The sequence below is a fragment of the Fusarium verticillioides genome, chromosome 4 (genome assembly GCF_000149555.1).
Source record: "Fusarium verticillioides 7600 chromosome 4, whole genome shotgun sequence".
In the NCBI taxonomy this organism is placed as follows: domain Eukaryota; kingdom Fungi; phylum Ascomycota; class Sordariomycetes; order Hypocreales; family Nectriaceae; genus Fusarium; species Fusarium verticillioides.
Genome location: NC_031678.1, coordinates 260925 through 271888, shown reverse-complemented (window position 1 = coordinate 271888; position 10964 = coordinate 260925). Strand labels below are relative to the sequence as shown.

The 10964-nt window shown below is 50.0% G+C and overlaps 5 protein-coding genes across 5 annotated transcripts in view; 2 read left to right on the top strand and 3 right to left on the bottom strand.

Annotated features, from left to right (window-relative positions):
• Nucleotides 1-1482, bottom strand: part of FVEG_15472 (copper amine oxidase 1) — a gene marked incomplete at both ends in the record, with an annotated part of 2318 nt that extends 836 nt beyond the window's left edge. Inside the window, 4 exons of the mRNA XM_018904598.1 lie at nucleotides 86-307; nucleotides 354-479; nucleotides 526-1099; nucleotides 1148-1482. Of these exons, the coding sequence (XP_018748831.1) occupies nucleotides 86-307; nucleotides 354-479; nucleotides 526-1099; nucleotides 1148-1482 (1257 nt within the window). The remainder of the gene's footprint in view (nucleotides 1-85; nucleotides 308-353; nucleotides 480-525; nucleotides 1100-1147) is intronic.
• Nucleotides 1483-1928: 446 nt separating this feature from the next.
• FVEG_04393 (hypothetical protein) lies at nucleotides 1929-3879 on the top strand (the record flags this gene model as incomplete). The annotated part of the gene is made up of 5 exons (XM_018892181.1): nucleotides 1929-2179; nucleotides 2226-2302; nucleotides 2361-2636; nucleotides 2684-2852; nucleotides 2901-3879. 5 exons carry the CDS (start codon nucleotides 1929-1931, stop codon nucleotides 3715-3717), a joined length of 1590 nt encoding a protein of 529 aa, XP_018748830.1. The 3' UTR covers nucleotides 3718-3879.
• FVEG_04392 (hypothetical protein) lies at nucleotides 3741-6316 on the bottom strand. Its single transcript, XM_018892180.1, has 5 exons — nucleotides 6156-6316; nucleotides 5941-6102; nucleotides 5214-5895; nucleotides 4916-5167; nucleotides 3741-4866 (listed from the first exon to the last, which is right to left on the bottom strand). The coding sequence occupies exons 1-5, from the start codon at nucleotides 6248-6250 to the stop codon at nucleotides 3928-3930; spliced, it is 2130 nt and encodes a 709-aa protein (XP_018748829.1). The 5' UTR covers nucleotides 6251-6316; the 3' UTR covers nucleotides 3741-3927.
• A 563-nt stretch (nucleotides 6317-6879) lies between these two features.
• FVEG_04391 (seryl-tRNA synthetase) lies at nucleotides 6880-8337 on the top strand (the record flags this gene model as incomplete). The annotated part of the gene is made up of 1 exon (XM_018892179.1): nucleotides 6880-8337. One exon carries the CDS (start codon nucleotides 6880-6882, stop codon nucleotides 8335-8337), a length of 1458 nt encoding a protein of 485 aa, XP_018748828.1.
• Nucleotides 8338-8665: 328 nt separating this feature from the next.
• FVEG_15471 (hypothetical protein) lies at nucleotides 8666-10346 on the bottom strand. The gene has a single exon (XM_018904597.1). The coding sequence runs from the start codon at nucleotides 10230-10232 to the stop codon at nucleotides 8727-8729; it is 1506 nt and encodes a 501-aa protein (XP_018748827.1). The 5' UTR covers nucleotides 10233-10346; the 3' UTR covers nucleotides 8666-8726.
• Between the last annotated feature and the right edge of the window lie 618 nt (nucleotides 10347-10964).

Sequence of the window (10964 nt, the reverse complement as noted above, 5' to 3'; positions counted from 1 at the left end):
CCGGGGCTGACGATTTTACCCAGGGCGCTTCTTGCCGGGATCCATTTTACGACGGAGACAATGCCTGTGCGCGGGCTCCCACGACGATCCCGGCTGCTTGGTCGAACTTGTAGTTGAAGACGTACTCGTAGTTAGCGAGGGTGATGATGAATTGGATGACGAGTTCGCGGCGGCGGGTCACGACTGCGCGACCGGTTCGCCAGTCGGTGTGTTTCCAGCCGATGCCGTTGTCTTGCTCGTGCAGACAGATGACGTTCTTGGTTTCCTGCGCAGAACCATCTGCGTCTGTGAGGACACCGTCGAAGTACTGGGGTTGTTAGTCGTGAAGTGAGCAAGGTTGGGGTTTAGCTCACCTTGATCACGCCGAGACAATCGCAGCCGAGAGTGAGGTTATTGACGCAGTGGCCGAGACCCCCGTCGCCAAAGTCAAAGGCTTGCTTGCGGTGGTAAGGTGGACGAGGATCAGCATAGGGAACAGTCTACAAATGTTAGCACATCTCTCGTAAGTATTGTCAGTAAACTCACCATATCGCTGATGCTCAATCTGTAAAGAACAGGACGTCCGTCATAGCGAATATCATGGATGACAGCTCCCTCACGAGGATTAAACGTAACCCTCATTCTCCACTTCTGCCACTGAATCAAGTTCCCCTCTGTAATCGAGAAACTCGGTCCTTGGGGCTGCACAACCATCAAGGGCTTCAAATCCTTCCTCGTCCCATTCTCCAAAAGCTCAGGGACGTACTCTGCGCTCTGGCAATGATCAATAGCTCCAGTAGCATAAGTCTTGCCAGTAAGGCTATCATCCTTGCCACCTGTAGCTGGCTCATCAATGCGGATGATCTCCTTGGTAGCTGCGTCCATGACGGGGATCAAAGGCATGGGATAAGCGTAAAAGTTGGAGTCTTGACCCTTGCGAGCATCACGCGCAAAGACGAGTGCCTGGAAGTAGCGAGTGTTGCCATCTTCTAGATCTGGTGCACCGTAGGGCCAGGGCTCAATGACTGTTTCGAATCCCTCGGGGAGCTTAATCTCCTTGAGTTTATCCTGAAACATCTTTGATCTCTTGCAAGACTCAACGACGATATCAAACTCAGCACTAAAAAGTCAGCTTCACACTTGACCCGTAACTCAAAGATGAACTTACGTAGTCAGACTGGCCTGGTGCTCCTCGCTGATAATCTCCTGCGCAACGATACTCCGCTTCGTAACATCAACCACAGACTCATAGTAAACCGACTTCTGGTCTCCACCAATGACATCGTAGAAAACCTGCGCGCAGCGATCAGGTCTCGGCGAAGCAGCAGTAAGAGCCCCAGAGTGTTCAAGCTCAAGAAATCTCAGGACTTCTTCCTTAGGCGGCTCAAACAGGTACGACTGTCTGAAGAACAGCAGTGAACCGGGGTGAGACGCCTTGACAATATCACGAGCAAGGTTAGTCTCACGCACCGTGAGTGCAGACAGAGGATGTGGTGCAGCCATGATGGACAAAAAAGACTCAGGACAAAGGAATTGTGGTTTGTTGGTGCAATCAATGTCAGCAGAAGTGTATGTTTTGGGGCTGTAAATAGTACACCCCGGAAGGTCTCGTTCCGAGGGTTACACTCGGAACACCCCTCGGAACGCGGAAGCGCAATCTCTCTTATCTCAGCCAACCCTTGTCAAGTGATAACGCAGCCCGTAGAGAACGACTACTACGTAACGAGTTAGCTCTTCCCCGCGTTCTTGATACGGCCCCTGTTTAGCGTGTGTTTTGATCCAGAGGATGTGATATGCCAGCCAGGGGGGTGTCCGCGCTGATATCTCTTTTTCCCTTATCACGAATGATTTATATGAACGACACTTCCGTGCTTTCCATAGCTCCACTAACTTGAAAAGAGCCAAAACTTCTACTATATAAATATTATTATCATTATTCTTTTTTGAAAATGGGTGAACTTGAAAAAGTTGACGTTGCTGTTGACAAGGACGCCATGAGTCTTGAGGGCAACACCCGAGTTTCGAGCGATGATGCCCTGCGTCTTGCGCAGCTGGGCCATACGCAGGAACTCCGACGACAGTATTCTCTCTTTTCGCTCTGTGCTTTATGCGTTTGTCTCATGGCGACGTGGGAAGCCCTATCCTCTGTTGTCGCTACGGCCCTCGTCAGCGGCGGAGCACCGTGTCTCTTCTACAACTAGTCCGTCTCTTCCGTCCTTAAAATCAAGCACCACTAACATAATCAGTCTACTATCAGCAGTATGTTCCATCTGCATCGCCAGTTCTCTTGGTGAAATCGCTTCGATTTATCCTACAGCTGGAGGTCAGTAACCCCCTATACACGACTCTGTTAACTCGAGACTTACGCTTGAATGGTACAGGTCAATATCACTGGGTAGCTGCCCTTTCGCCCACTTCCATTCGATCGACCGCGGCTTGGGTCACAGGCTGGGTCAGCATCGGCGGACAAGTTGTTCTTACATCGTCTGCTGCCTTTGCTGCCGGGCTACAAATGCAGGCTCTCATAATCGTGAACAACGAGACATACGTCCCTGAGCGTTGGCGGGGCATGCTGTTCTACTGGGCTGTTCTCTTCTACGCCCTTGTTCTCAACATCTGGGGGGACAGACTTCTTCCGCATATCAACACCGTGTCGGGTAAGTACCCCCGCTGGCGGGCTATCGTTCGGAACTAACGGCTCTAGGTGCTATCCATGTCATTGGATTCGTCACCATCGTTGTTGTTCTTGGTGTCATGGCTCCCAAGAACACGGCTTCGTTTGTCTTTACAGAGGTCACCAACTCTAGTGGCTGGGCCGACGATGGTGTCTCATGGCTCGTCGGCCTCCTGTCTGCCGTGTATCCCTTCCTCGGGTATGTTCCTCCCATCACACTCACTACATCAGCATCTAACCATCAAAGATACGACGCCGCTTGTCATTTAGCAGAAGAAATGCCCCACGCCAGCCGCAACGTCCCCATCGCCATGGTAGGCAGTGTAACCATTAACGGTCTCATGGGTCTCGTCTACTGCATCATCTTCCTCTTTTCAACCGGTCCCCTCGAGAAACTTCTCGCAACTCCCACTGGGTTCCCCTTCATGCAGATCTTCCTTGACGCTACCAAGAGTCAAGCTGGCTGCACTGTCCTTTCTGTCATCATCACATGCACTGCTGTCGCGGCGACTGTGGCTGGAACTACATCTACCTCGCGAACCCTATGGGCTTTTGCGAGAGACAAGTCAACGCCGTTTGACAAACAGCTCAGCAAGGTCGACAAGCGTCTTCAGATCCCTGTTTACGCTGTCGTGGTTGTTATTGTTCTTCAGATGCTGCTTGGTCTCATTTACCTCGGCAACACCACAGCCTTCAACGCTATTCTGTCCATGTCAATCATTGGCATGTATGTCAGCTATGCTTTCCCCATCATCGCTATGCTCTTTGCCAGGAGTAGTATTCAGACTTCTAATGGCTTTGGACCTTTCAAGCTCGGACGTATCGCTGGCCCAGCTGCCAATGTCATCAGCTTGATATGGATCACTGTTGTTGTCATCTTTAGCACTTTTCCATCTGCTATGCCAGTCACACCTCAGAACATGAACTACTCCATCGTTGTCTTGTCTGGGTGGCTCTTTGCTGGTATTGCGTACTATGTCTTCCGTGGCAAGTACAAGTTTGAGGTTCCAGTCGTTGACCTTGATGTTGTCGAAGGTCTTCGTGATGGAGTCCATGACAAATAAATTGGATAGTGGTAGTCAAAACTGGAGAGTTGGGTATTTTCTTTGTGAGAGAGGTTTAAATTGTCTTGAAACGATAGCATCATGGAATCGGACGGAACCTGGGTCATGGCTGAATTTGTACGATACGTATGCAATGAACACGCTCCTCGATACTCATACTTGATCATATTGTTACAGTCTTGTCCCAATAAGTTCCACCAAACCGTGACACTAGAATCCTTCATTGAAACGACTCAAGTCATCACCCTGTCCAACACCCCCATTCTGATCCGGCAATGCCGCAGCTCCCTGGTCAAGCCCATTGACCTGAATCACCGGCCTCAACATATTATCCTGCTCAAACGCACTAAATAAATTCAGCAGATCCGTCTCCAGCCCAAACATATCAGCCATATTCTCATCCATGAAATTACTCCCCAGTCCATTCCTCGGCCAATTCGTCGGAACAAGCGTCTGTTGCTGTCGAACCTCTGGCGTCTCCTGCTGAAGAATCTCCGCAAGTGCTGTGTTTCCAGTTGGTGTAATCGGTGATTCTAGCGATAAAGCGCGATGGATCGTTCCTTTTAGTGAGCGCCATAGCCGTCGACCTAGTTGTCCGTGCTGAGATAGATTCTTCAAAAGACGGACAGCGTCTTGGAAACTCTGTCTGCACCGATCGGCAAAGACATCTGGACCGTGGCATACTGCTAGAAGGATTGTAGCTAAAGCGCCTTGGAGGAAATAATTAAACGTTGCTTTTTGCCGAGCGTAGATATCGCTTGTCTCGTTCAGATTTACTAGAACCTGGATTGTATCCTGTGCGAGACTGACAACCAGTTGAGCGCCCTGCATGTCAGATCGTAAATTCTCAGCACTCATAACATGATGCCGCAGAACCAAGTTTCGGATATAATTTCCTCTTAGATAAAGGAGCGTTCTCAAGCGTTGTAAAACTCGAGGTTGATGACGCGGAGCCTGTGAGAGACGAGGATACACGAGCTGTAGATCCTCAGGTATAGAATGAAACCACTTCTGCGTCAGAAAGTCAAAGAAGTCGACTTTATCCTTTGGAACTGTGAAGGGTGAAGAATCAAGCGGGAGGTCCTCCCAGACTTTAGAGCACAGCTTGGCGTAGGAGACCATGCATCGAAGATATGGATGCTGCTCGCTCTTTGAATGGTCAGTTTATGCCTCTACTAAGATATGAGGGGGAACTCACTGGCTCTGGACATTGGGGATCGATGTCTCGATCGGAAATGCCGAATGATAGGCTAGTACCGTAACTCCACCTTCGGTCTAGAATGTACACACACCAGAAGCAACGAAGTGCCAAGTCTCGTTCTGATGGGTTCTTGAAGTTTTCAAAGAGTGAAGTTCGGCGGTGAAGACCGATTTCGAGACATTCGCGACCAGCGTTGCCGATGGCTCTCCAGGCGAGGAGGTCTTCTCCGCAATGAAACCAGTAGATGCTCTAGATAACGTCAGTGTAAATAGAGAAGTTGTAGGAGGAGGCGTACCAGCATGATCATGAGTTGAAGTTCTTGAATGTCGATAAACGCCTCGCCCGATACCCTGCAAATAACAGGCTCAACCTCATCAACCAACTTCTTGCTGATATTATTCAGCCCCTGCGCCTCGATAGCAACAGATGAAGCAACCGCCAACTTGATAGCCTGCACATCCTTGAGCGTATTCTCCCCCGGCGTCTGAAACAGAGAAACCGCTTTGGTGGATAGCTCATTAACGTCAATGAACGGATAAACGCTTTGAATCTCCTCGTTATAAACATCCAACAGCCTCTGAACCTCTGCAATCCCCAAGCTCGCCAGAACTTCAACGTCTTCAACACCCGGTGAGAGATGCTCACTCTCAACAACAGGCTCAGTCTCACTAGGTGATTCAGCAGGCGTGCTTGCGACAGTAGCGTTCGGCTCTATTCCCATGCCTGTTAGGGAATTTTCTGCGATCTGGAAACTATACGCTGAGCGCGTGGGACCGACGAATTGAGGCTCGCGCGGCTCATTGTGTACGTTGCGGATGTCTTTGCGGTAGGTGGATGGGTGGCCTTGGGGAGTGGACTTTGTGGAGGAGAGGGTTATGTGCGGGAGACGCTGGGATACGTCTTGGAGAGCTGATGTGAGTGCGTTGACCTGGTTCTGGAGGGCGATTACTTGCTGGCTTAGAGAACCGACGTCTGTTCTGTGAAGTGTTAGTGATGCGTTGTGAGACGGGTGAGACACGCACTGAGGTTCTTGAGTCGAGCGTCTTCGCGACGGCTCAGCATCTTCCTTTGCTGGTTGAGCAGTAGGCGCAAAGATGCATTCGACTTTATTAACATCGCATCTCTTACAGATCTCATCGCCCTCGTCCCTCACGCACTTGAGTTTCTTCTTCTTACACTCATTACTACCAAGGTCAGGTCAGTTTCAATCTCAAACCCTTGGGGAATGATCGCGTACCAAGCTACAGGAGCGTATTTGGCGCGTTTACTCCGCTGAGTAGACGACGTAGCCGACTCTGCGATGGAGCCTATCCTCTTGCGACCAGGATCCATGAGTCATTTCTTGGGTATCGCGTGTCGTTGATTGAGGCGCTTGAGATACGGGGTGTTGTAGTGTCGAGGTCGCTAAGGAAAAGGGCGGGGCTGCCTGTAATTATTTCTATCTGGGGTCGCTTATCAATGATATCCCGCTAGACCAAAAGTGACGACAGGCCCAGACCCTGCTGATCTGCGCCTTATCAATACTTCAGGCTTCACTGGACCTTCACTGGACCACTTCTAATCGTGCAGAAATAGAGTTTGGACCTTTCTCCAAGTGGTTATTACTTCCACTCACTGACCCCCACTAGCCCTCCAACTGATCGCTATCTCGCAGTTCTTCTATCCGTAATACTACTGATATTATTCTGAGTTAGTATTTGCATTGCAATACCCGTTCTGTTCAGTGGTCTCTTCTATCTGATAGTTTCTACCGGGCGCTGAAAGTTTGTCGTTCAAAAGGTCTGCCCTCCTGGCGCGTATTCTTAAGTATCCCTAACACCTTTGAAACCGCTGTTTGCCCCGCTCGTAGGTCATTCGCGCCCTGCATGCTGGCCTTATGGGTAAGATACCTGCTATAACCTCGAAACTCCATAATAGTCTGGATCACTCTGACAATCAACTCACGACCGCAACGACTTGAAATGAATCGTATGATTGTGAAATGCCGGCGATGCAAGCACATACCTCGCATCCAAGCCATTAAATACTACTCCTCTTCCTACCGCCCCTCAATCGCCGCAAAGCCTACCCTCGACATATACCAGATCCGCAACAATGCAGATCTCTACACTCAAAACTGTCTCTCAAGAAACTGCCCCGAACTCGCCTCCAACCCATCCCGCATCGTCAAGCTCATGCACTACCACCAGGCTTTGCAGTACGCTGCGAAATCTTTACGCGAACGCGCAAATGCTTTACAGAAGGAGCTTGTAGTGCTCAAAGCAGAGGGGAAGAACATTGACGGAGCGCTCAAACAAGCGAGGGAGACTGAAACAAAGCTTCTTGAAGTTGAAGAAGTAGAGGAGGATATCATGAGCAAGATAGAAGAGTTGGCGCTGGCGTTGCCGAATTTTGCAAGTAAGGACACGCCGAAGACCGAGTTTGAGCCTATCTGCCATGTCAACGCCGACGAAAAGACTATTCAGATCAAGGACAGCAAGGGAAAGCCAATTCATCACGTTGAGGTCGGAAAACAGCTTGGCATTTTCGACTATGCTTCTGCTGACACCACTTCCGGCAGGGGATGGTATTACCTCGTCGGCTCCGGCGCCCTCTTAGAACAGGCACTCGTCTCCTACGCTCTCACCTTTGCAACTCGCGAAGGCTGGACTCCCGTCTCGCCTTCGTCTCTAGTCTACTCGCACATCTCCGCCGCTTGCGGGGCTCAATCTCAGGATAGTAGCGGTGAGCAACAAGTGTACAGCATTGCGCAGGATGAGAAGGATGAGCCAGAGATGAGTCTGGCAAGATCAAGCGATATTGCACTGGCTGCAATGAAGGCAAACACAGTAATCTCGGAGGACGAGTTGCCGCTCAGAAGGGTCGCTGCTTCAAGATGTTATAGGCCTGAGGCTAGGCCCAACACGGAGGGACGGTATAACGTGCATGAGTTCACCAACGTGGATTTATTTGCCTGGACGAAGCCAGACGAGGAAGAGATGGAATACTTCTTTGACGAAATCATCGACATCCAAACTGATATCCTCGGCGCCCTCGGTCTCACATGCCGTGTCCTCGACATGCCAGTCCACAAGCTCAGCGCCAGAGAAGCCCGTAGAGTCTCCATCGAAGCTTTCTTCCCTTCTCGCGCTGTGGGTGACACACCGGATGAGATCCACGACGCTGCCTGGGGAGAAATTGCCTCTGTGAGTTTCTGTACGGACTACCAGAGTCGACGGTTAGCGACGAGGATGAGCGACGCGGCAGATGGGACATTGAGGTTCCCGTGGACGGTGAGTGCGACGGTGCTGGCGGTGCCTAGGGTTGTGGCGGCGTTGTTGGAAATTGGGTGGGATGCAGATGAGGGGATTGTGTGGCTGCCCAAGGTGTTGCATCAGTTTATGGGTACAGATCGGATTGAGGGCCCCAAGATGAAGTGAGAGCAGGGTAATCAAACATAAGATGGGCCTTCATGCTCTCAGAACCTACAGTCGGCACTAGGTATCACCGTATCTAATTCCTTTATTAGCAACTGTCCATGTTGCGCGGAAGAGCGTATTCATTCCCCAGATCATACTGTATATCAAAGGCCAATCATTCCGATTTGCTGAGTGCTAAAGTCGAGGCGGCTGGCTGCCACACTGCCTGTTCTCATCTAACCGAAGGATATTCATACGACAGGCTTCTTTGTCTCCATCCCTCAAATCTTGAAGCTTGAATACGTTCGACAACGAGGGTGGTATAGCAGCATTCATAGACATAATTCAGGTTCCGTTACTAGCTTAATGAATATAACATAAAACTATTGTACCATTCATTTCCAGGCCGATTATATAATCCTGATCTGCGTTTGTTCATTGCCCGGCCACGCAAAGTTCTCCAGTTCTGGTTCTATAATACCTTCGGGGCGACATCGAAGGTCTGGACTTCCACTGATAGTGCAGAACCCAACTCGTTGATACACATCGCCGTCAATCCGTTTCAAAGCCAGACAAGCACAATCCACTCGATCCCTAATCTCGATACCAGCAATTGGAGCACAAAAGATTTGATCCCCCAAGTTCAGATCATCGTCCTCAAGTGCGCAATCAGGCTTGAAGAACTCCAGCCTAAGCGAGGGGTCAAGATTGTGAATGGTCCACAAGACTTGTCCTCCAGGATCCTGGGTTATCTCAGCTGATGCCAACGATGTCTTTATATCCAGGTACCCACTCCGAACCTCGCCTGTGGAATCACTCGTCGAGGGTTCACAGCTAGCTTGGACAATATTACATGCTTGCTGCGGCTCCTCGCCGACCATAAGTGAGTGAAGCAAGATTGGCCCGATCCACCACCAGCTACAGCCTGAATCAGTATCAACACTAGCCCAGGACCACGAAGGTGCACGATAGTACCCAGGTCTGTGGCCTACACCACCGGATCTGGGGTCGTTGTAATTCGAGACATGGTACCAGCAGAGATCATGGATAAGAGTGTCCTGCCATAAGCCTGCGAGGTAAACCCCGCCTCTGACTTGCTTCCGCTGCTGTGCTAGGCCTGACAGCGCCGGAAGCTTATCAGCGCCGTTGGTTAGTTGGCGGCTCGTGTATTCATGGACTACTTGCTCCCACCACTCGAGAGCCCTTGTTTCATTGTCCGGGGGAGGTCTGGCAGCTCTTTCGATGAAATGATATCGATGCCAGGCCGCCTGTTGCCTCTTGCGTCGATCTAGATGTCCGCATCCGCAGGTAATGCATGTTTTGCATCTCCACGTGATGTCAAATGCACCAAAGTGAAGCACACGCGGTGGAAGAAGGAATTCCTGAAGAGTCCAGCCGCGTGTCTCCAAACTTGGGATAGCCTCTTGGTAGTGGTTGAGGGGCTTCCTGATGTATACAGAAGCTACACTGCCGTCATCAGTTATGACATCCCTTTTGTACTCGTGAACGGGATCTCTGGAAAAGAAACCACTGTCCATGTGGTCTGAGAGATCGGCGGAGATGGTGAAGTGAGAATTCTGATATGTCCTCGCCATATTGGAGTTCTCTAGGGCAAAGTCATGCCGAGTATCTTCAAGTTCGCTGGGTGTTATTTCCGCAAAACTCTGTAGAATACATAAGCTGTCGATCCAGAGATACTTTACATTCATTGACCGGCAAACTGTCACCGCATCCTTGAATGTTACAGGTAGACTCTCCCACTCAATATTCTTCATGTGGCTTTCGAGTGTTCGTGTAGTTGTTTTGAGTTGTTTGTGTATAGGATCTCCCCAGCGATGACTCAAGCAGACGTAGGGGTACTCATCGCCTCGGGTCTCTATCAATCTGATAGTTTCATCTTGAGCACCCTCAACCATAAGCAACCTTTTTGGTAGCAGGACTCTTTCCGTATCAGGTTTTGGGCAGGTGTGCGTTTTCAAACACTCAGATACCCATTCCTGAGCGCGTTCAAAACTTTCCCTAGAGTTTGTGTACTCCCCAACAAGGTATTTCCTACCAAGGCAACTCCCTGCAACTTCAAAATCATAGGCTCTTTTGTCCGCAAAGACATCAAAAATGACTTCGCGGTCTGATAGTCGAAGAGAAAGAGAATCGTGATTTTTTACCAAGGTCATTTCCTCCAGTTCCCTCTTCTCCTCAGCTTCGTCTGTAACCAATACCTCCAATATGTCGGCGAAGTGACCTCTCACACAATCGAGGACAATATCTCTATAAAAGCAGCATAATCGACACGAACTTGCTGATGAGTGTAGTTGAGGAAAGGTGGCGCGTTTCCACGTATGGAGTACCCGGTGCGCACACGAGTTCTTGATTGAGATCTTGTTCCGGGGGAGGAGTGAAGTAGCCATCTTGGACTTGGGTGCCTAGTGAATTGAGGGGAACCGGTTACAGGTCGATTGGTATGGTTAAGGGATATAGTAGAGAGACATTGGAGTTTGTGCTGTTCTTCCGTAAAAGTGCTGTCGATCATCCGTCTTAGGTTGGGCAGCAACGCACGTCATCATGCAGAGACGGACTATCGTAAATGCGAGACAAGGGCATGGCTCTCAGGACAGCTCATGTATTGATTCTCACATGATTGGAAAGTG